This window comes from Hemibagrus wyckioides, linkage group LG09 (assembly GCF_019097595.1).
Source record: "Hemibagrus wyckioides isolate EC202008001 linkage group LG09, SWU_Hwy_1.0, whole genome shotgun sequence".
Taxonomy (NCBI): Eukaryota; Metazoa; Chordata; class Actinopteri; order Siluriformes; family Bagridae; genus Hemibagrus; species Hemibagrus wyckioides.
In genome coordinates this window covers 21,016,935-21,039,642 of record NC_080718.1, presented here as the reverse complement: position 1 = coordinate 21,039,642, position 22,708 = coordinate 21,016,935, and the positions used below count along the sequence as shown (strand labels likewise).

Here is a 22,708-nt window from a genome sequence, read left to right as displayed (position 1 = left end):
ACATTTTTTTACCATTAAATGATTGGTACAAGCAGACACACTAATGTGAACGTCCATAAAATCATCATCTGTCCATTACACATGAGCAAGAAGTTGACCAGTATGATGAAGAGCAAAACAAGTTGAAACCAGAGTCAGTGGTATCTGTACTTAATGACTATGTGTTTGGGTTTACTGAGCAAGGTGTTATTGAAAAAGAAGCCATATGTTATAAAGTCCTTGAATTACTCACCATCCTTATCATCAAACTTGCCTGATAATGGAACAAGAAGATGTGTTCACGCAAGTTTTAAGTAAGCACAAGTTAATTAATACAAAAATAAAGGACTGTCACAAGCTGACCTCAAATACACATCCTTAAATTTGTTGTAATTGTTTAATTTGTTATATTAATAACATTCAGAATTTTCACACATTTTTGTCATGTTGTTTGTCATATCAGGCAAACACCATCAGCTACTAAAGACATCAGCAGTCTCATATCATCTGTTTCTTTTAGTAAATATATACAGTATATAAGGTCTTGTGGTGATCTCGTTTCCAGAGTCAGTTTGGAGCTCTGTAGTCAGTGATTAAACAGAGAACAGGTGATTTGTACATGCTGTATGCTTCAGCACTTGATAGCCGTGCTCTGTGAGTATGCATGGTCGACTGCTTCGAGCCGTTGTTGCCCCTAGAAGCTTTCTTTTTCACAATAGTGTTGAGGGGGCAGATCGAGCAGGGCCAAAATTTCATGAACTGATCTGTGGTAAAGCTTCCTATAACAGTGCCAGGTTTAAAGTCACTGAGCTCTTTAATACACCTCATTTTACTGCCACCGTTTGTCTATAGAGTCTACTACATGGCTATGTGCTTTATGTTATGCACCTGTTAGCAACTGGTGTAACTGAAACACCTGCTCTGATACAAGTTAATCTCCGTCTCAGCTGCTCATTAAGCATGGTCACCTTTTGACCTTTTGTCCAGATGTCTGCAGCTGCTTTAAAGTACTTTTTAAGCAAGTGTCTTGGCCATCCTGCTTTCTTGCTAATTGATGGCTTGCATCTTGCAATGTAGCCTCTTTATTACTATATATAAAGTCTTCGGCAGGCATGGTGGAAGGCATTGCCCCTTGCACCTTTGGGGTTCAGGGTACGATTCTCAGCGCTGTCCTGTGTGGCCGCATGCTTTCTGTGCATCTGGGGTTTCCTAGGAGGATGAGTGTGTGGGCACGCAATGAGTTGGTATCCAGGGGTGTCCCCAATCTTGTACCCGGGTCCCTGTGAGCTTATGTAGGATTAAGTGGTAATAGTTGGGAGCCTTCTGGATACAAAGACATGCAACACATAAAAGCAAAAGTATTCAGAGTTCAATTTAGTGGAGTGTATAAATGCATCACAGATAAAAAAAAATTTCAGACAGCAAGGCAGACAAGTAAAACCCAAGTGTTCAAGTGATAAAGAGCTATCATTACTGATACATCACTAAATATCTTATCACATGTTCTCCCCAGGTCAGTGTGGATTTCCACTGGGTTTAGCAGAATAGATTCCAGTAGATTTCCACTATGAGCCTGAACAGGATAAAGCACTTGCTGAAGATAAATGAATGAATAAATGAATGATTGTTAATCATACATATCTCTCGCTCACGGTCACATACGAGTATGTCGGGACAAAACAAAGGTCGAATTCATTAACGCAAGCACTTATCTGGTGCTCATGCGGTGCTGCATGACACATTTACACAAGGATCCTCTCATATTTAGTAGACTAACTGCTTTATAGAAACAAAGCTTGTCAGGAAATATAGCAGAGCGTGCAAAAAAAGAGCTAATTAATAATAATTATAGAAGATGAATTTGGCAGAAGCTTCGTTTTTAACGTTTTGATTATCTTTGGAAATGCAAATTTTCCAAGTGACACCCAAATCCTGTGTATAAAAAGGGCAAATCTAAAAAGGATTCAAACGTGTGAACAGTTGGTACTATTCTCTGGTACATTCTAGTGTTATTCATGTATCTCTTAGTTCATTAGGAGCTCTTGAACGAACGTGTTTTGAGCAGCTTAGTAATTTTCACTAATAACTCGCTGTTTGCTGATTTATCACTTTCTGGACAGTAATTCATTTCATTTCATGTCCAGTTGATGCTCATCTTAACTATCTTCTTACAGAAAAGGGTCACATTAATATGCTGTTGTAGGCAGTCCTCATTAACTCCCACTGCATGGTTACTGATTAAGTAAATAATCAAAATGCATTATTTAGATCTCAGTTAAAATGTACATGTTTAGACATATACAAATGTCTGACATTTTTTATAACAATTTTTACTTGTAGCATGTATTCTGTGTTATTTTATAAATACTGGAGGCAGCTCCAATAGAATATCATGTTAATTAAGTGTATTATGAAGCATTCACACACACACACACATTTGTCTCTACTGACTTAATTTACGACATAATTAACTAAATTAATGTCTGGTTTACTGACAATCTGAGCAGATAATACAAATATGAGATACTAATTCAAAACTGCAATTAAGCGAATCAAAATAATGACTAAGCAATTGAAGAATTTTCATATCTTGCAGTTCAGGGTTTCTTAACCTAAGCTCATGAAAACTTTCTCTCCTGAAATCCCAGGCAGTCCTCTCCAGGTTGATGGACGCCATGTGGTCCTGTCCACTGGCACACTGCGTATTTCTCGGGTGGCCCCTCATGACCAGGGCCAGTATGAGTGCCAGGCTGTCAACCCTGTTGGCTCTGTTAGAGCAGCTGTGCAACTGAACATCCAACAAAGAGGTAACATTTGATAGTCTGCACACATAATAGTATGACATTTGTTTTGCACCGTAAATCTCAAGAAAAGTGTCAGTTTGTACTTGGGCAACCATTATATCAGCTACTATTCCCGATTATAAGCAGTTACCATAGATCATGAGTCTACAGGAGAAAAATGGGAGAAACAAATATTTAATATAATGCAGTGAATAATAGATTCCCAATGACTCAAAAATGACTAAATGAATGAACTGAATATATGGGGTGATTGAGTCACTCGCTGAGTTTCTATAAACCTGTGTAGTGAGCATAGACCACATTCATTTGTCACCCACAAGTGGCACAGCAGTCACTATCAGCAGAGGAGCAGAAACATTTCCATCACTAATTATTGCATTATTATAATAATTATTATTATACAGCTAATATTCCTAAAATTGCTTTAATCTTTTTTTGCATGATTTGGTAAGTCGCAAAATACAAAACTGGTGTGTGTAGGAATTGATTTTTTTTTTTTTTTTTTGATGATTTCTCAATTCAAAGTAAAAAAACAAGTATTTGTGTTGCGCTTAGTCAAGATTTGCCAAGACCTGTCATTATATCAATATTCGTACATTAATATTTATTCCAGCTAGTATGTACACCACACAACACACACATATCTGCAGTTTCTTGAAGAAAATTAACAGGACTTTTTCTAATTTTCCAAGAGATATGTGGATTTAGAGTGTAGCTGTTAAGCGATTTAAGCCATTTTGAATAAATTAAATGAAATAAAACAAAAAAAACAAAATAAAACCAGATATGAGGTTCAGATTTTCTTCCACAGAACATCTGATTGAGACTACAGGTGTACATTGGGACTGGGATCCTGTAGAACTCTAACGGTAATGTCATGTGAATGGCAGGATTAGATTTTCGTGCAGTTAGATGAAGCTCATGGGACAAAGAAAGATCATGTGCAGCATTTACAGCATCCTTAGTTACTGCCTGGTCATGATGATTTAAATGAAAGCTATGTGTTTGTTAGTATTTTCAAAAAGAGAGCCCATAGAAATATACTAAATATCACAGGAAGGCCAAAATACTCAAAAATGATATCTCTGCATTTAGGACACACACTCATACAGACCAATACAGCACACTGTAGCTAATTTCTTCCTAACAAGGTTCTAGTTTGATAGTATTCTTAGTCTGTGGTGTATTTGTAACAGCATGAGGATATGTTTCTGTTGGCTACAAAGCACTGCTGTAAGTCACTTTGGGCATCTGTTAAATTCGACAAAAGTAAACACAGTTTATTGTTTTTTGCATGAGCTAACCATTTAAAAAAAGAAAATATAATTAGATCAGAACAGACAGCCAACAATGCAGTGCGAGGCTGCTTCAAACTGGCATTTGAAAATGTACATCTGAATCATAATCAATGTTTTGACCAGTTACCATGCAAGTAGTATCCATGCGCATGGGCAGCAAGGACAAAAAAAAACAGAATTCCTTGTTCAGCCGTGACCCACGTCATAGCCAGTGTTTTAGACATGACTTCATGGTTTCATTTACAGAAAAGGCACTGAAGTATTTAATAAAAGCTCTACGCCCTCTATTTTGTGAAATTTTAACACTTTTAACACTTTCTTAGCAGCCAGAGATTCAGGTGGGTTTAAAAGCTAAGATAGGCTGAGAGTCGACCCCTCAAACTCATTCGTCGTTTACATACAAATAAGGGTGGCAATTACTGAAACAATGCCCCCGTAAAATCTCCATGACAGACATGTGGCAGGAGCTCTGTGTGAGTCTTAAACCAGCTCTTAAGTGAAATTACAGGCTTAGGGGACAACCCAGGAAAGCACATGGCTTTGTAATTCCCACACGACAAGATGTTTTCTATGTAGTAACGCAAACATCAAAAGTGCGGCTGCGTAATGTCCGCCTTCATAAACATGAGAGTCTGGGTTGAGTTTCCGCCCCTTCAGGGTTTCCACTAAGCAGGTTGGAAGTAGTAGGAAACGCGGTTAAGGAAGAAGGAACCCCACGGGCTTTTACGCTCCGTTTCTGTTGTATTGCAGCAGCCAAGAAAGAAAGATGTTTAGAGAGTGATGAACTGAGATTTCTCGGTCCTCATAATTTTTAGTGAAAAGTTTAATTTGTTCTATAATAATAATCTCAACATAAAAACAAATAATGCTATAATTGCACAATTCTTTGTAACCTATAGTTTTGTGGAATAATTCACGTTGTGTGCCTTTTTACATCTGTGTTTGTTGCATATGATTCACCTTGGACGCCTTTACGGACTGTAATCATTAACACATGTTTTTAAATCATCAGTAACGCCTGTTTTCACAAATGCTCCAAGGGACATGACTGTGGAGTCTGGTAATGATGTCCAGATTCCATGCAGCGCTCACGGAGAGCCCGCGCCTGTCATCACCTGGAACAAGGTGAGCCCTAATCCCTTCTGCTGTGGCACTTACACGCCTCTTTCCTTTCATCTTGTGCTCTTCCTCATGGTTTTCTCTCTGTGATGTGCAGGACGGTGTTCAGGTGACAGAGAGTGGGAAGTTTCACATCAACCCCGATGGTTATCTGGAGGTGAATGATGTGGGTCTTGCTGATGGGGGACGTTACGAATGCGTGGCTCGTAACTCCATTGGACAGTCTTTCGCTAGCATGGTGCTAACTGTACAAGGTATCAAAAGAGCCAACTGTGTTTTTTTTTTCTGATCTTTATGGACTCGACTCTCTTTCTTCACTTTTCCTGTCAGTGATATTTTATTAGCTTGGCGGTTATTTATTTATTTATCTATCATAGATGCTTAAAGCAGGGGAGATGTGATACTTGCTAGAACAGTACGTCATCATTTTTAATTATTTATACAGTAGCTATGCGTAATAGTGTGGAAAACATTTACATTAAACTTTTACATCCTGGTACCGCTTAAGTTATAGCAGCCATAAAAAATGGACCAGTTTCTGTTTTTTTTAGATTCATAAGCCAAAATGCAGCTTAATGTCTTACCAAGAAACTGTTAAACTCTTTATCCTGAAGACTTTCCCGTGCCAGATAATTTAGCTACAGCTTTACCTTGTTACAAAGCTCCAACACTCGATCTATAAATATCTCCTGACAGAAAACTCCACAACTGCACACATTTATAAATGTGTTTACGTGGAGAGTCGTTACCATAGAAATGATAAAATATAAGAACAAGCGTGTTTATAAAAACCTGTGATTTGCCCTGCAGCCGACACTACAGTCAAGGATCCTATTACAGAAAACCAATCAGATTTGAAAATTCAACATCTCTGTGGTACAAATTTATATATATTTCTGATGACCTCAGAATTGTTATTCTCAGACAAAGATCACCTTGAGATTGAATACATTATACTGCTATTATCTAAACCGCTCATGGATGAACTTCTGCCTTTAGGTGCTATTATAAATCTGTTTTGTGTTTTTCCAGGCTATAGCTCATATGGCATTAATCATTCATACAAAATAAAAGCATTTAGTATCGCAAACACTTGAAGAGCAACTTTCTGTTAATAGAGCTTTGCAATGAAGCAGGGGAGACAAGGCAACAGTTTTCTTTTTGGCTCACCTAACAGGGAATAGTTTTCTCTGCAGATTCATATCTCTCGCAGTCTCACAGCACAATTTGTGCATCTCCTAATTTTTCCCTTTTTCTTCTTCAGTACCACAGGTAAGCAGAGAGGGGGATCCGTTTGTCTCAACGTCTATAGAGGAGGCCATCCGCAGCGTAGACAGTGCCATCGACTCCACCAGGAGGCAGCTCTTTGACGGGTGAGAGACGCATCATTACTGATATCTCCTCACTTCTGCATCTGAAAACACTTCTTACTCTCATGAGTCATGCTAGTGTAATGCTTGAGGAATTTTCCTTGGCTTATGCTCGGTGTTATGTTAGGAAAGCTGCAGTTTAAACTTTGTCAGCTGTTGGATTGCTCATGCTGTGAGGCTAAAGGCAATGCCAACCTGTAAAGGAACATGTGTAGTGTTTGTGTGTCTAAGGAAATGACCGCCGAAGGTTTGCGTAAGTCATTTAGTGTGCGCTGTTTTCGGAGCAATAGCTGCCAAAGAAATATAAACAGCATGAACACATAAAAAACACAAGTTCCACAATATAAATCAGGATGTATCAAACAGCTGTGGCAAGGGACAGATTCGAGCCAGAAAGGCAGATTAGATTTAATATAGTCGCCGTCATGACTAGGGGTCTAAATCCCAGGCTTCCACACGATATGATATGATTCTTAAGAAAAATCTTGAATGTTTTTTGGCGATAACACTGAATCTTTTACGAGCAAATGCGATATAATTAAGGATTTAACTATATGATACTACTTAAAAACCTTGGGGTAGACCTTTAATTAAGTCATTGATTCATAATAATGTATGAGTTATAGGCAAATCATCTTAAGAAACGAAGCGAAACAGCCTTTATTTGTCACATATACATTACAGCACAGTGAAATTCTTTCTTCGCATATCCCATCCTTGGAGGTTGGGGTCAGAGCGCAGGGTCAGCCATGATACGGCGCCCCTGGAGCAGAGGGGTTAAGGGCCTTGCTCAAGGGCCCAACAGTGGCAACTTGGTGGTGCTGGGGCTTGAACCCCTGATCTTCCGGTCAACGACCCAGAGCAAGAGCCGATTTACACAAATATGAATTATCATTACACAAGTTGTCTGTCTTTTTTTGGTTACGATCTATTTATAGTCAATAATAATCTGTTTATAATTAGATAGAAATGACAGTAAATGATATTTGCCTCGATTCATGTCACTCGTTGCTTTTTGAATCAGTGCATCAACCCAAGTCCAGTTGTTACACCCCTAACTGTGGCTGTGAGGTTAAGCATTTGCAGCTGAGAGTCACTCAGTTACTGTGAGGACGTGAGTCTTGGATTTCTATCAGCTGATACTCAGGATACTCTTGATACCAGCATCATATCAGAAATGGCTTGAGCTATAGCTGCATCAATGTAATGCATCAAGAAATATTGTAATATGGATTCACAAAACATGACAACAGTGGAGTTTCTTACAGAATTATACTTATTAGTATAATACCATAGTAATGTAGTGTAGCTGTATAACTGTAGTATAATACTGTAAGTATAATACTGATACTGTATAACTATAATAGTTCTATAGTTATTTCAGTAGAAAAATACACTTAAGTGTATAAGAGAGGTTGAGATTTATTGCATCACAAGGTCAAGACATACTGTTTCAATACACTTTCCATTTGGATGAAAGAAGCTGTAGGGATCTTTGCTAAAGCCCCCACTGCTAATTACTTCATTTCAGTTATTTATATTTATGGTCGGATTAAAAAAGATAGCATATAAATTTGGAGTACATTTGGGCATCATGTAATTGAGAGATTTACAGAAATACATTGCCAGTAGAACATATTTGAACACTGTAGATTTAAGCATTTCTGGTCAAATGTCATACTTTTTAAATACGATAAAACTGAAAACTGAGACTCTAACAAAGAAATAGGTTTGAGTGAATTGAGAAATATTAAAAATGACTATATAAATATATAAAAAAAATATTAAAATTTAGATCAGTCTGGATTTTATCTTTTTTGAAAATAATGTAAAATATTTGATTTATTCGCACTTTATTCACCATGTTAGAGTTAACAGTAGCATTGTCTGTAAGCTAAAATGGATTTATTTTCCACATGTGCAAATTCAGTTTGCTTTATTTACTTGATATTCTGTATATCGTTCTGTTTGGTCTGTAACTAAGTACAGAATAACACACTCCAGACCGTGATATTATACCAAATTAACGCACGCTGAGGGGAGTGTGATGGCACAACAAAGTTTTTTTTTGGATAATAGCACAGTCTGGAGTTAGTTATTCTGCTTATACCACAGCGATTTGCACCAGTTACAATGTGTAATTTATCAGTGAACGGAATTTAATGGAATTTAGCGCTATTTTACAGTTTATGGTTTAGTTTAAAGTTGTAGAACATTCAAGAGACAAGTTTGTTCATGTTCTCACCTACATTATAGTTCTAAACAGTCATTCCCTTACCAGCCTCCCTCTCTCTCTTGCTCCCTCTCTCTCTCTCTCTCTCTCTCTCTCTCTCTCTTTCTCTCTCTCTCTCTCTCTCTCTCGCTCTCTTTTTCTCAGCATGTCATTTTACAGTGAATCTGGAAAAAGTACACGCCCTGTCCTGAAGACTTTCTTGTGTTGGGAAGCTTTAACTATTACAAAGTACAAAGCTCTTAAACTGAGACTGCTTCCATAAAAGTTAAATCATTCTTAAGGCACGATAGATAGATAGATAGATAGATAGATAGATAGATAGATAGATAGATAGACAGATATATAGATAGATAGATAGATAGATAGATAGATAGATAGATAGATAGATAGATAGATAGATAGATAGATAGATAGATAGATAGATAGATCTATTAATCAATCAATACAAAAATAAATGAAACTTTCCATGGAAGCCCATAAGCTAGTTTGGGCGAGGATGTGCCAGTCTGAATCCTGGTACCCACCTTTGTTGATCCCATGAAGGAAATTTTTAACTATTAGGAAAGTTTTACTTTGTTAAACAACACATTTTTCATTCCATGTATTATTATTTATTGTTATTATATTAGATCTTGTGAAGTGTCCCCTGTATTAGCTGTTTCTATAGAATTAATCATTTATTCGAAGCAGCATGTTAATATAAATCATTGTTACAGCCAGAACGATTGTCCGAGCCACATGTTATATACAAATAATACTCAACCATGCATTGGTATTAACTAAAATAAAACAAAATTCAAGAGTTTGAAAACATTTGACTGACACCGTATCTTTTAAATAATTTCATAATTATAAACCATTATTGCAAATCACTGCAAGGCAGTTGAATTCTCAGATCACAAGAGTGTATGTTCATTTTCTATAACAGCAGCTCTGACAATAGTTCCAGCTGTAACATAAATAATATGTTTACATTAATGCTCAAGTTATCACTCCTATATAGTGACAGCTAATATGTTGTTTAACAAAGAAAAACGTTGAATTGGGACGTGGTTGAAGATGCTCGATTAACATTTATGGAAGAAATGTGTGAGTGCTTTGCAACATTTAAAAAGTGTCGAGACAAGATTTAGTTTCATTCAATTTTATTTGTATAGTGCTTTCAACAATGGACATTGTCTCAAAGCAGCTTTACAGAACATAAGAAATATAGTACAAAAAGTTCAAGATTAATGTTTGACAAAAGGTTCAAGATTAGCAATATTAATAAAAAAAGATCAATATTAGCCTTGTATTTAAATTTATTTGTATTAATCCCTAATTTCTAATGAGCAAGCATCTGAGGCATCTGTGACCAGGGAAAAACTTCCTTAGATGGTAAGAGGAAAGTCTCCAGAGAGTCTCCAGGACATTGCAGTCTGGTGATGTTTGTCATAGTCATAGTCATTTTGTTTTGCACTTTGGTTGGTTGTCTTATTAATTTAACGGCGAATACAGGAAGAGTCTGGTGAAGGAACAGCTGATTCCATCAGCAATAACAGGAAATAACTCATCGGAGATGTTCCATAACATTACATAACAAGTAATTACAAACCGTTAAACAGCGTGTCGTGTTATTAGTTCAGAAATACCAAAAAGGAACTTTTGGCTGTTATATAAATACCTTAAACTTGTGTTCAGTTTGGATAATTGTTGTATAGCAGCATGGTCTCTTGTGTTAATCCTTACATTACAGTGTATAGCATCTATGCTTTGTAAAAAAAATCTGTCTGGCATGTGTGATCTCTCTGCTGAATTGGCGCTATACACACACTCACTTACTCACTCACTCAGTCCCTTCAGCTCTAATCTAATAACACACAGGACTTGTGATAATTGTTGCAGCCATTCGCAATTGCCCAGAGGTTTGGTACTGTCTACTTTCCTGGCTGAAGTCTCTGTCAGTTTTCCAGCTCTAGGGAGTTGACTCATACAGTCTTAACTGCTTGATGCACTCACTGTAGACCTTAAAGATTAGTGATTTTTCACATTACTGTTACACAGTTTGCTCTGATTATACAGCGGCTCCAATTATTTTTTACAAAAGCTGTAAGGGTAAAGGAAACCTCAGTGTAGTAATAATCCATCACTTGGTTGTGCATGTATGTTGAATGTATGTGTAGGTGTATATGTATGCAATTTCTTTATTATATATTTACACATTTTAGCTATGCAGAGTTTTTGTTTTTGCTCTTTTTTTTAGAAAGTAGCACATCAAATTTGATTTAAATCAGTGTGATAAATATGCATTCATTTCTTGTCCTCTTCTACACACAGACAGTTTTCCGAATAGAGATATTGTCTTTTTTTTATATAATGATAGGAGTGATTTCCAGGGTGCCGTCACATCCATAAATTGATACTTAAATTGTATGTTTCCTCGAAATCTGGATGACTTTTGTATTTTTATATCTTACTTTTTATCCAACACAACCTACAACTGAGGTAAGATACAATTTAAGCAAACAGACAGGCAAGTGAGGACTTTGCTTAAATCCCTAGCAGTGGCTGTCTGGCAGTCATGAACTAATAATCTTCCAATCATTAGCTCATTAATCGGTGCAATTCATCACAGTCCATATCCATCATACTGCTTCTGTTTGTAATGACTTCATGTGTGGATTGTTTATTTCATGCAGCTCCCCACGCACTCCCGGTGAGCTGCTGGCGTTGTTCCGCTATCCCCGCGACCCTTACACAGTGGAACAGGCCAGAGCTGGAGAGATCTTTGAGCAAACGCTTCTCCTCATTCAACGGCATGTCAACGAGGGCCTGATGGTGGACACCAATGGGACAGGTATCTTATAATGCTAAAAACAGTGACATTTTTGTTTCCATGTTAAAAAATGTTTATATATTAGACATTTGAATTATTAGCTGTGAGTCTGGTAGTACTACACTGGTAGTGTGATTTTATGATTTCAACCCATGAAGTTTTGATCCTAGTTTGATCTTAGAACTTTATATTTTCAAGGTCCACTATTTGGTAAATCCAATTCCTAGTTGAGTTTAACCCTTCTTACATGCACACTGGTGCTCCATTATGCTGTTGGAATGAAAATCAACTTTCACTGTGAGATGTTTTTACCTCTATTGGGACCTTACACAAAATTTTAGTGGTTAAAAGTAACGCCTTCAAATTTTAGATGCTAATTTTTAAGAACAAGCACTTTAGGTATCTCAGAGAGCAGAAGTTGGTTTGATATAATCATTTACTTTGAAGATATAAATATTTTGTGCAACCGACTATAAATTTTCTATGAATATGATGACCTTAGAAGGCTAGGTAAAAACAGAAATACTTCTGAACAACTACAACACCAAAACAGGCCTTTTTTGGCCTCTGGTTAAAAGAGATTAAGGAAAGGCAGTTCATGGAGACTTTCTAATATCAGTCTCATTGCGTACTCTGGCTCTTTGAATTGCCAAGATTAGACTATGATGTTTTAACAGCTTATGACAACACCCAAGCTCTCAAGGTCACACTGTTTTCTAACTGAGATTAGGCATTTTTGCTGATCAGCTCTGAGTAGCTGAAGCCATCTTTTTTCCCTGTATATTAAATACCCTGCTATATTGTGGACAAGCAGAAGAAAACAACAAATACAAGGGAAAAGTTAAGGAAACATATTAAAAGGCTGACGAAAGGATTTACAGACTTGATTGACTGATTGATTTGCATCATTGTGGTTTTATAGATGATATTACACAGATTAGAAGAGAAGGAAAATACACTGTGTGATCTGCTCAGTCCATGTCTGCAGTGTTTACATTGATACGTATACCATCAATATGAAATCTGCTTTATTTTTTTTACTGTTCACATCTTTAAGGATCTTTGCTCTTTCTAATTGTTCTCTCTAATCTTCTTTTAGCTTTCCGTTACAATGACTTGGTGTCACCACGCTTCTTAGACATGATCGCGAACCTGTCTGGCTGTACGGCTCACCGCCGCATCAACAACTGCTCCGAAATCTGCTTCCATCAGAAGTACCGCAGCCATGATGGCACATGCAATAACCTGCAGCACCCCATGTGGGGCGCCTCGCTCACCGCCTTCGAACGTCTTTTAAAGTCTGTCTATGACAACGGCTTTAACTTACCACGCGGTGCCACCGAGAGACGCCTGAATGGCTTCGCCTTGCCTCTGCCTCGCCTCGTCTCCACCACCATGATAGGCACAGAGACGATTACTCCAGACGAGCGGTACACACACATGCTCATGCAATGGGGCCAGTTCCTGGATCATGACCTCGACTCTACCGTAGCGGCACTCAGTCAGTCACGTTTCTCTGATGGCCAGCTGTGTACGTCTGTCTGCACCAATGACCCGCCCTGCTTCCCTGTCATGTTTCCACCCAACGATCCACGGCAACGGAGGAGCGGTGCTCGTTGCATGTTCTTTGTGCGCTCGAGCCCAGTGTGTGGCAGTGGCATGACTTCACTTCTCATGAACTCAGTGTACCCTCGTGAGCAGATCAACCAACTGACATCTTACATTGATGCTTCCAACGTGTACGGCAGCTCGGCTCATGAAGCAGAGGAGATACGAGACCTGGCCGGGCATCGGGGCATGCTGCGGGAGGGCATCGTACAGCGCACGGGAAAACCGCTGCTGCCTTTCGCCAGTGGACCACCCACAGAATGTATGCGTGACGAGAACGAGAGCCCCATTCCTTGCTTCCTGGCTGGGGATCATCGCGCCAACGAGCAGTTGGGCCTCACAGCCATGCACACCGTTTGGTTCCGTGAGCATAACCGTATCGCCAGAGAGCTGCTGCGCCTCAACCCACATTGGGATGGGGACACTATTTACCACGAGGCACGCAAGATCATGGGCGCTCAGATGCAGCACATCACCTACAGTCACTGGCTGCCCAAAATATTAGGCGAAGCAGGCCTGAAGATGATGGGCAGCTACCGTGGCTATGACCCCAATGTCAATGCAGGAATCTTTAACGCTTTTGCTACAGCTGCATTCCGCTTTGGCCACACTCTCATCAATCCTATTTTGTATCGGTTAGATGAAAACTTCCAGCCCATCCAGCAGGGCCATATCGCACTTCACAAGGCTTTCTTCTCACCCTTCCGTATTGTAAACGAGGGAGGCATCGACCCCCTGCTGCGTGGACTGTTTGGCGTGGCAGGAAAGATGCGAGTAACCACACAGCTGCTCAACACTGAGCTGACAGAACGCCTCTTCTCCATGGCCCATGCTGTGGCTTTAGACCTCGCTGCCATGAACATCCAAAGAGGACGTGACCATGGCATCCCTCCTTATAATGACTACAGAGTGTTCTGCAATCTTACCTCAGCGCAGACTTTTGATGACCTGAGAAATGAAATTCGCAGCCCCATCGTTCGGGAGAAACTTCAGAGGTAAATGTATGAAAAATACAATTATATGAATTTGTATCGTTTTAATAATCATTAGCACTGATTTGTTGGGTTGTGATCCCAGGCTCTATGGCACACCACTGAACATCGATCTGTTCCCTGCTTTGATGGCTGAGGATCTTGTTCCTGGGAGCAGACTAGGGCCGACTCTCATGTGTCTGCTGGCCACACAGTTTAAGCGACTCAGAGATGGTGACAGGTAAACTCCATTTATAACATTATGTTTGTAGTTAACTTTTAGCACCTACATTTCCTCAACATGCACAGTGTTAGAAATATAAGGAAAACTATGAAAAAAGTATGCCTCAGTTATAACACAAAATCTCTGTTGAAGAATATTAAAAGTCTTATAGGTTTGTGTACTGTCATGTTCTAAGCTATAAACTTGATTACATCATTTTAACCAGATGTTGTTTTATAAATAAATAAATGTTGAGGTCAATACACATACTTTAGACAGTAGCTCATTAATCATTCTAATAGGTTACTATGTGCATCAGTATTTACTTGACGTCTTATGAACAGCACAATAAAGAGAAAGAAAAGGCTGAAGCTGGTGAAGAAACAACTGTTTATAGCTGTTGTGTGAGAATGAGACCTAGCTTGTTTTGCAAACGTTCCAATGTTCCATATCATTAAGCATAGCAAATGAATTAATAAAACAAAATTGCAGGTATAACAGGTATAACAGAATTAAAACTCTTTAGGATGTACTTTTAAGGGAAAATAAGCACTAACTTCAGTAACTGAGCTTCAAAAAACTTCCATAACCCCACTTTGTATCAGGCTTCATGACATCACCCCAGCATTGATTATTGTTCTTTAAGGAACAATAAAATAAATTGTTCTTTATGCCTGTCATGTTATACAGTAATACCTCACACATCCGCAAGGTTACGTTCCAGGACCCATCGCGAATGACGAGGTTTCACGGATGTTCGGTGGAGACACTAAAAATGCTAATGCTGAGATCACTGATTCACGGAATATACGCGCGTGTTGAAGCGAGCACAAGGGGCGTGGAGATGAACCGCGACATCGTGCAAACAAAGCATTGTAGCTACCAGCCAATCAGCAGCTAGGTAAAACTGTTAATGCTCTGTGACTGGCTACTTCCACCCCTTCCAGCCAGTAGCGTGTCGTACTGTACATACATGATATCGGCGACGTTCGATATCATTAAAATAACATTTATATTTTATTTATGTTGATATTTTGTTGATTTTACTTTTATATTTACATTACTTAATTAATAAACTAAACTTTTCTTAATAATAAAAATAATTAAAAAGCATGAAAATGTATAAATTGCTACGAAATTAGCTGTAAAAACTTTTGCAGGATTTTGCGGGTGTGCGAAAAATTCATGGATGCAAATTAGTTAGGTTCCAAAGACAATTTCGCGGATCTGCGAGGTATTACTGTATTCCTTACCTCATACAACGTTTGATCCTTTCTGATTTGCTTCCCATGCTTTACTGTTATAACTATATGTTATATTACACGATTACTTCTTCAAGTCACAAAAATATCATTTCTTCTTCAGGTTTTGGTATGAGAACCCTGGTGTTTTTACCCCAGCTCAGTTGACTCAGCTGAAGCAGGCATCTCTCACCCGAGTGCTGTGTGACAACGGCGACAACATTACCCGCATTCAGTCTGACGTCTTCACCGTGGCCGAGTTCCCTCGCGGGTATGGAAACTGTGAGGATGTGCCCAAGATCGACCTGCGGATGTGGCAGGACTGCTGTGAAGGTATGTCCAAGAACGAGATTATTATAATCTTTATAAACTGTCTACACCCACGCTGTTTATCTACATCATGTCTCACATGAACAAACTTTCATTATGCATGATATGTCTGACCTTGTCTGTGATCGTCTAGTCTGCTTACAGCGCTACATTCGGATTAGAGTGACTCATGTTCCTGTTTAGTTAAAAATCCCTCTGTTTTGAATATCACTGAAAATATATTCATGTGAGGAAAGAGAGGCTAATAGGATAATGTCATAAGGGTTTCTGAGTAATCAAGTTCTTTCTTTTTAAGTCACACTTTTCACATACTCAACAATCCTTGAATAATGAATTGCTTACATTAAACAGGTAGGGATTTATTTAAGGACTGAGATAATTAAAAGGGAAGAGTTACAGATAGCAGATTGGGACCTGGAGTGCTCAGACCTAACAAAGAAATATCACAAGCATAAAAAGTGAGGCAAGAAAGAAAACTTTTACTAAACCATTCATGTGTTATGATCCAGTGCGGTATTTAATTAGTGCTGGAATCAGCTGAGGCATTTTATCAGGCTGAGGGAGTAAGCATTCGCTTTCTTTTGAATGAATGGATACAGAAGTGTGCTTTTGTGAGTGTTATGAAAGTCAACCAGAAATATCTTTGAAGTTTAATTAAGTTTAATATTGATATCTGTTCTGTCTGGGCAATGGCTAAATCCTCGCTAAGGATTTCTTGAGGAATTTAAAATGTATGGTTGTGATTGAACTGTTCTCAGAGCTTGTCAGACCTGTAGTACAAAGATTTTACTTTTCCTATTGTTAAGTGAAGAATTTGAGTCATTGTCTTTAATGTTTATTTTATACAGTCAATTTGCTTTTTTATGACTAGTGCCAACATTTCTGGAGGACTTTATTTATTTTATTTTATTTTATTTTATTTATTTATATATTTACTTATTTATTTATTTATGTGCAGATTTGGCACTATTGTTTACATTCTGCTGTCACTGAAGTGCAACAATGATTAAATCCCCAGACTGCCGCACCAAAGGTCAGTTCAACGCCCTGTCCTATCACTTCAGAGGTCGCAGGTCAGTGGAGCACAGCTACCAAGAGGAGAATCCTTCTAGAAAGTTGCAGGAGGTTAACAGGTCAGTCTCATGTTAAATTTCAACTTTTTACCCTGATTCCATTGGTAAGCCAAGGTGTACTGAAATCCTACTTATACTATATGAATTAATATTAGTTCATTGTTCCATATTCATTTTGTTTTTGCAGCCATATTGATGACGGAAGCATCGTGAATGCAACTGTTTCCTCGAAGTCGATCACTGAACCACCAGTAAATGACTTCCAGGAATTCGTTACGGACATGCAGAAAACCATCACTAGTTTACGAAAGCAGGTGAGACTGGACATTAGGTTAAAGGTGAAAGGGGTTTTCTAAACGAAAAAATATCCACATAGGTGTAATGTTCTGAAAAACATGTGACTTTATTTTGCAATCTGTAAACCTTTAAACACCTTAGCAATGCAACAGAGGAGTAAAGACATTAGTGTATTTTCAGCTAAATGAAGTTTGTACGGTTGTTAGAAACCAAAACCATCTTTGCAATGCATCTGCGGTTGTTTTTACTCTATGAATTTCCAAAGCGATACAAAAAAGTAGTATTGCATTTTATTTTTCATAGTAATAATCTTCTCTAAGATATTAATCATTTCAATAAATCTCTCTGTGAAAAAACTTTAAATACAAACGCATTAGCAGGTCCTTAATGCATTAGATTAATACTGAAGGGTTTTGGATTAATAGAACTATTGTGCAAGGCTATGCACAGATTTGGACCAGTTTCCACAATTAACATATCTCATTTCTAAAGAGATCCAGCACCAAGCAGATGTCCTGGCATAAGACGAGCTTTGTACTGAACACAAATTCTGCATTATTTCAAAATAGTTCTGAAGCAGGGTGCCAGCTTAATTCCTGGAAAACCAGTCAATTACCAGGTTTATTAGAGCGGGAAAATTACCAAACCTTGCTGGACTCCAGCTCTCCAGGACTGCACCCCTGCTCTAGAGAGTTGACAAGATGGGCTGGCAGTGTTTCAACTGAAACAGGATCAGGATCAGATAGCCCTGCACATTTGGAGATTTTAAGCTGAGTTTCAGTGCTGTAGGCAAATCCACATTTCAAACACATGGCTTTAATTAAGGCGTCAGCAGAGTGAGAGCCTGAATGGATTGTATAACTCACGTCATAGCCTTGAACTTCAGAAACCTGATTCTTATTTTAAATCTTATTACCAAGGACATATATAGAGATGCATGCGGAGTGTGTGCCTGTCATTTGAGTTAAAGCAAATGATTTACACATGGCTTTGCTTCAGTATCGGCTCCTAATGCAGATTTCATTTTTCCAGATTTTTTTTAAATGACCATCACTGATTAAGGCAGAGGTGCTAAAAAGTTGATGACTTGTACTCTCTGCCATCTTCTGTCATGCAGATAAAAAGACTTGAAGTACGTCTGAGCAAGACAGACTGTACTGACCATGAAGGAGGACAGCGGGGGAACAGAGAGGCCTGGAAGAAAGACCCCTGCACCACATGCGAGTGTAGAGTACGTACACTGCCTCTGTATATTCAAGCAGTCCTGTCGACTGCTTAAAATTCAAAATACATTATGTATTATTCCTTTATTTCTTCATCATACTGCCCATTTGTAATGACCACTTTGAAATACTGCCTACTCAATACCTAATAGCAAACCACAATGTAACATCACACCACACCATTATATAATTTTAAATCTGTCAAACAGCTGTGTGTAGTTTCCTTTTCCTAACAACAAGGCAGTTAATAAAATATTCCTAGAGCAGTGTCACTCTTTACACACCACTTGAACTGCCATTGCATTTAATATGTAAAGTAGGATATGGAATATAGTGTCCTCCAGGTGGTGTGCTCCACCACAGGAATTTTACATAATGTATAAAGCTCGACAGGCCATGCTGTAATACGAAAAGAAATAATAAACAGCAAGAGGATTTCCACCGGTGACGTGTTACCACCTTAAAGTGGAGTTTCCTGAAAAGTTTTTATTCCACTTCTAACACAGTACCTTGCCAACACATTAACCAACCAGCATTTTAAACCTATTAATGAATGACATGTCGTACGTTTTATCCATTTACTGTCACATTTAATGTTGTGAAAGAACTCTAAACGGCTATAAACAGCCGTTCTCTCAACAGAACTTTTTGAAATAATTGAGGTAATGTAGCTTGTCATGTTATTAAGATAAAACACAAAATCCTGACTGTTGCAAAGCCCTTGCACTAGAGACTATGTCCACACATGTTAAATAATCATCTCTGTAACAGAACACTTCATTACAATTGTACATTTATTCTTCGTTCAATAACAGCATGATTATTGATATGTTTATGATTTGGCTTTGATTATGTGGAGGGTTCATACACGTCCCTGCAAATTAACTGTTACTGCAGAAATTATCCATTATTAGAACAAGTGGCTTCATGAAACCTGGGATGTGCTTCAAGAGTAAAGAAAAGTGCACAGTGCTGTGGTGAAACTGTTCACCCCTTTGTATCCGTAGCCTGGAACAAATCACTTGTTAAATCACCCATAATTCACTGTCGAACTTGTTCCCATCAGGAACTGGGTGTAGCAGGTTACTGTTTAACCCAGGGTTCAGCATGCATAGCAGACAAAGGCACTAAGTCACACCAATGTCATTATTTTTGATTTGACCTTCTTCCCCACAAACAGCTGATTTCTTTACATGGTATTACTTTACAACATGCTATTTGAAAACTGGCAAAAAGGCAGGGGTAAAAAATAGTGCATAAGACCCTGTTCTTCCAGAGTGGCTCAGCAGAATGTCGCTCTACGCCATAAAGCCTTTGTCTAGCCCGTACTCCCGCCAGCCTCACATCTGTGTTATTTCAGTAGCTCTGTGTGTGTGGTGGGGGGGGGTTGGGGATTGCGTCTCTCTGGCTAACACACTCCTTTCTCTCATTTAATCCTGCCCAGAGAGGATTTAATACTGCCACTCTGCAAGCCCAGCCTTTCACCCACGTGCCAAGTGACATTCTTTTCAAATGGTGGCCAAGCGATTTTTAACCCTTTCGCTTACTACTTTTCCCCAAAATAGCTTTGATGCCTTATCGCAAAAACAAGCAGTGGTGTTGTTTCCCTTCACTTGACTGCAAAAATGGTTAACATAACTCTCTCTCACACCGAAACATGCAACAGAGCTTGATGACTGTGAATTCTCTGTGATTTTTTTCCACCCCTCCTCCCGCCACTTCCTCTCTCTTCCTCTCCTCTGATTCCTGATTTCTCCTGTGTGCATTAGGAGGGCCAGGTGACATGTTTTGTGGAGAAGTGTCCCCCGGCTTCATGTCCAAAGCCTCAGACACTGAAAGGTGTCTGCTGTCCTGTGTGCCTCTAACAGCCATCGAAAAAGCAGGCCAAAGATCATCATGTATAACCTCAGGAACACCAAAGCATTCAAAGAAGAGACTCAACCTCAGCCTCAGTGTTTTTCATTTCTTTTTTTCTCCCATATCTTCAGGCATGGCATCAGCTGCCATGTTGCCATTCTATCCACTTTAAAAATAGCTATTGAATCAAAGGATGAACAGATGAACGCCTAGAGGATGCTTTCTTCCTCTCTTCTTCCACCAGGCCTGACCAGCAGGACCAGAGGCCTTTAGAGACCACCAGATGTGTTGGCCTGACCCTTCCTGCCCCATTGTGTGCACTGAAGAGAAAGGATTACATTACAAATCCAGCTTGAATGAATCAGCAACATAGTCTCTAAAAAGTGTTCTCAGGTTAGAGATGGCAAACGGTGCTACTCCCCCAAACATTAGTACAAATGTAGTGTATGAAACCTTATTGGTATTGCTTTATACTTTTAACTAAGATTTTACATGGTTTTCAAATGTTATGCACATTCAGTATGTGTTTTCCAAGGGTGTTCCTGGTTTTATAATTATGCAAAAGACATTTTATAGGAAAAAAAATAAATACTAGAGTTACTCCAGCTTTTACTAAAAAAATTTTATGGTGCTTTCTTATCATTTAATGAGTATATAACTTTTACACATGCATCCACCTTTGTATCAAACTCTTGTATATGAAGATAATGTGAATATATTGAAAAATATATTTGTAATTGAAGAAAGTCTACTGATCACCACATGTTTACTTCCAGTAGCGACTGGTTTAACATCTGGTGCTTTTCATATTTGCTTGTTTTCCCCTGACACTAAACATTTTACAGGGGCAAAAGTGTAGCTGAGGTAAACAGGCCTTTGTGCTCGATAGAGTTACATCAGGATCTCAAAATGTTAGTTATACTTAAATACATTTGTCTACAGACATCTTGCTCACCAGTGCAGTATTTCCAGCCTGTTTCAGAAAGGTAGTTTACTGCCAACGAGTCCCTTCTCTGTTTGAACAGGTTCATGACAGTGTTGAAGAAGGACATTGCCTCATTTGAGTGCAGCACCGGTTTTGTGCTCATGTCAGCATCATTTCCTCTACGTCTTGCATCGTTCTGTATGGCGACGGGAGGGTCTGCTCCATTTCCCCGCCGTTCTTCTTGTGCTTTTAAGCCCTTCCTTTTGTTTTATTTATAGATCTAGTGGGTGATGTTAAAATATGGAGACTTGATGGCACGTAGATCAATTTCTATTTTTTCCCCCCTGCACTCACCCGACTCACCAATAACCTTATATGAGGTAACCGGTCATTTACCCAGATCTTTGCTCATTTCCCTCTCGCTCTCTCTGGCTTGCCTGTGGGTAGTCCGAACATTTGGCTGAATGTTAGTCTCTGGAGTTAGTCTCTGGAGTTAGTAGAAGGCATGTGAACAACGCTGATGTCATGCCAGAGAATGTGGCACTCTCTGACCTTAGTTTTGCTTTAATTAAAGCCATACGGAATAGTTGAGAGGCAATGTTTTTATGTGAAACAGAAGAATAATACTGTGGAAGCCATAAGAATAACCGAGAATCCCAAATGTAGTACCAGGCACATTAGCAGCTCACACTCACAGGGTATGTCTTGGTCTCTGATTGACCAGCATGTGGTATATTTTGCAGGTTATAAGACTTGGAATGTAGTGTTGGGAAATCTTGTTTCTAGCGAACAGCCAAATTTTAGTATTATTTTTGTTTATGTTATTGTGTATCCGCTTGCTTTCTTTATTCTGCCTCCCAGCAACTGGGTGAAGAGGGCTTGCTGTTCATCTGTGCTCTCTGCTCCAGACTAATGTCAGTGCTCATTCCACACTTTTACCCCTGACTCTGACCTCTGCCCCAAACTGCCCATTTGCAATGCAATGCACTGTCCTGCACGACTGAACAAACTGAACCCAGGGGTCAGAATGATTTCCTGATATTTTGTATTGTATTTCTGCCAAAGATTGTTTGCACTGTATTGTATGCCTCTCAACAATAATAAAATGAACACATTTGACATAAAAATGCTTTTTGGGACTCTCAACTTCCAAGACAATCTGTACACATATATCTAATCAAATATACCGGATGACTCACGAATAAAAGATTCAGCTATTTTAAACCAATCTGCCATAAATGTGATTACCAATAAATTCCACTCATTTTTGGGGGGGTGGAGTTGTTAGGACTGTCAGGAAATGTTTTGCAAAATGGATTTTCGCAATCCTGATCATGAATTT

The 22,708-nt window shown here is 38.8% G+C and overlaps 1 protein-coding gene across 1 annotated transcript in view; it reads left to right on the top strand.

Moving 5' to 3' along the window:
• Positions 1–22,493, top strand: part of LOC131359437 (peroxidasin homolog) — a 58,915-nt gene extending 36,422 nt beyond the window's left edge. The window contains exons 12-23 of the mRNA XM_058399317.1: positions 2,628–2,786; positions 5,094–5,206; positions 5,298–5,454; positions 6,465–6,573; positions 11,482–11,639; positions 12,718–14,221; positions 14,304–14,438; positions 15,786–15,994; positions 17,010–17,124; positions 17,252–17,378; positions 18,479–18,592; positions 20,354–22,493. Of these exons, the coding sequence (XP_058255300.1) occupies positions 2,628–2,786; positions 5,094–5,206; positions 5,298–5,454; positions 6,465–6,573; positions 11,482–11,639; positions 12,718–14,221; positions 14,304–14,438; positions 15,786–15,994; positions 17,010–17,124; positions 17,252–17,378; positions 18,479–18,592; positions 20,354–20,449 (2,996 nt within the window). The 3' untranslated portion in view covers positions 20,450–22,493. The remainder of the gene's footprint in view (positions 1–2,627; positions 2,787–5,093; positions 5,207–5,297; positions 5,455–6,464; positions 6,574–11,481; positions 11,640–12,717; positions 14,222–14,303; positions 14,439–15,785; positions 15,995–17,009; positions 17,125–17,251; positions 17,379–18,478; positions 18,593–20,353) is intronic.
• Positions 22,494–22,708: the final 215 nt, after the last annotated feature.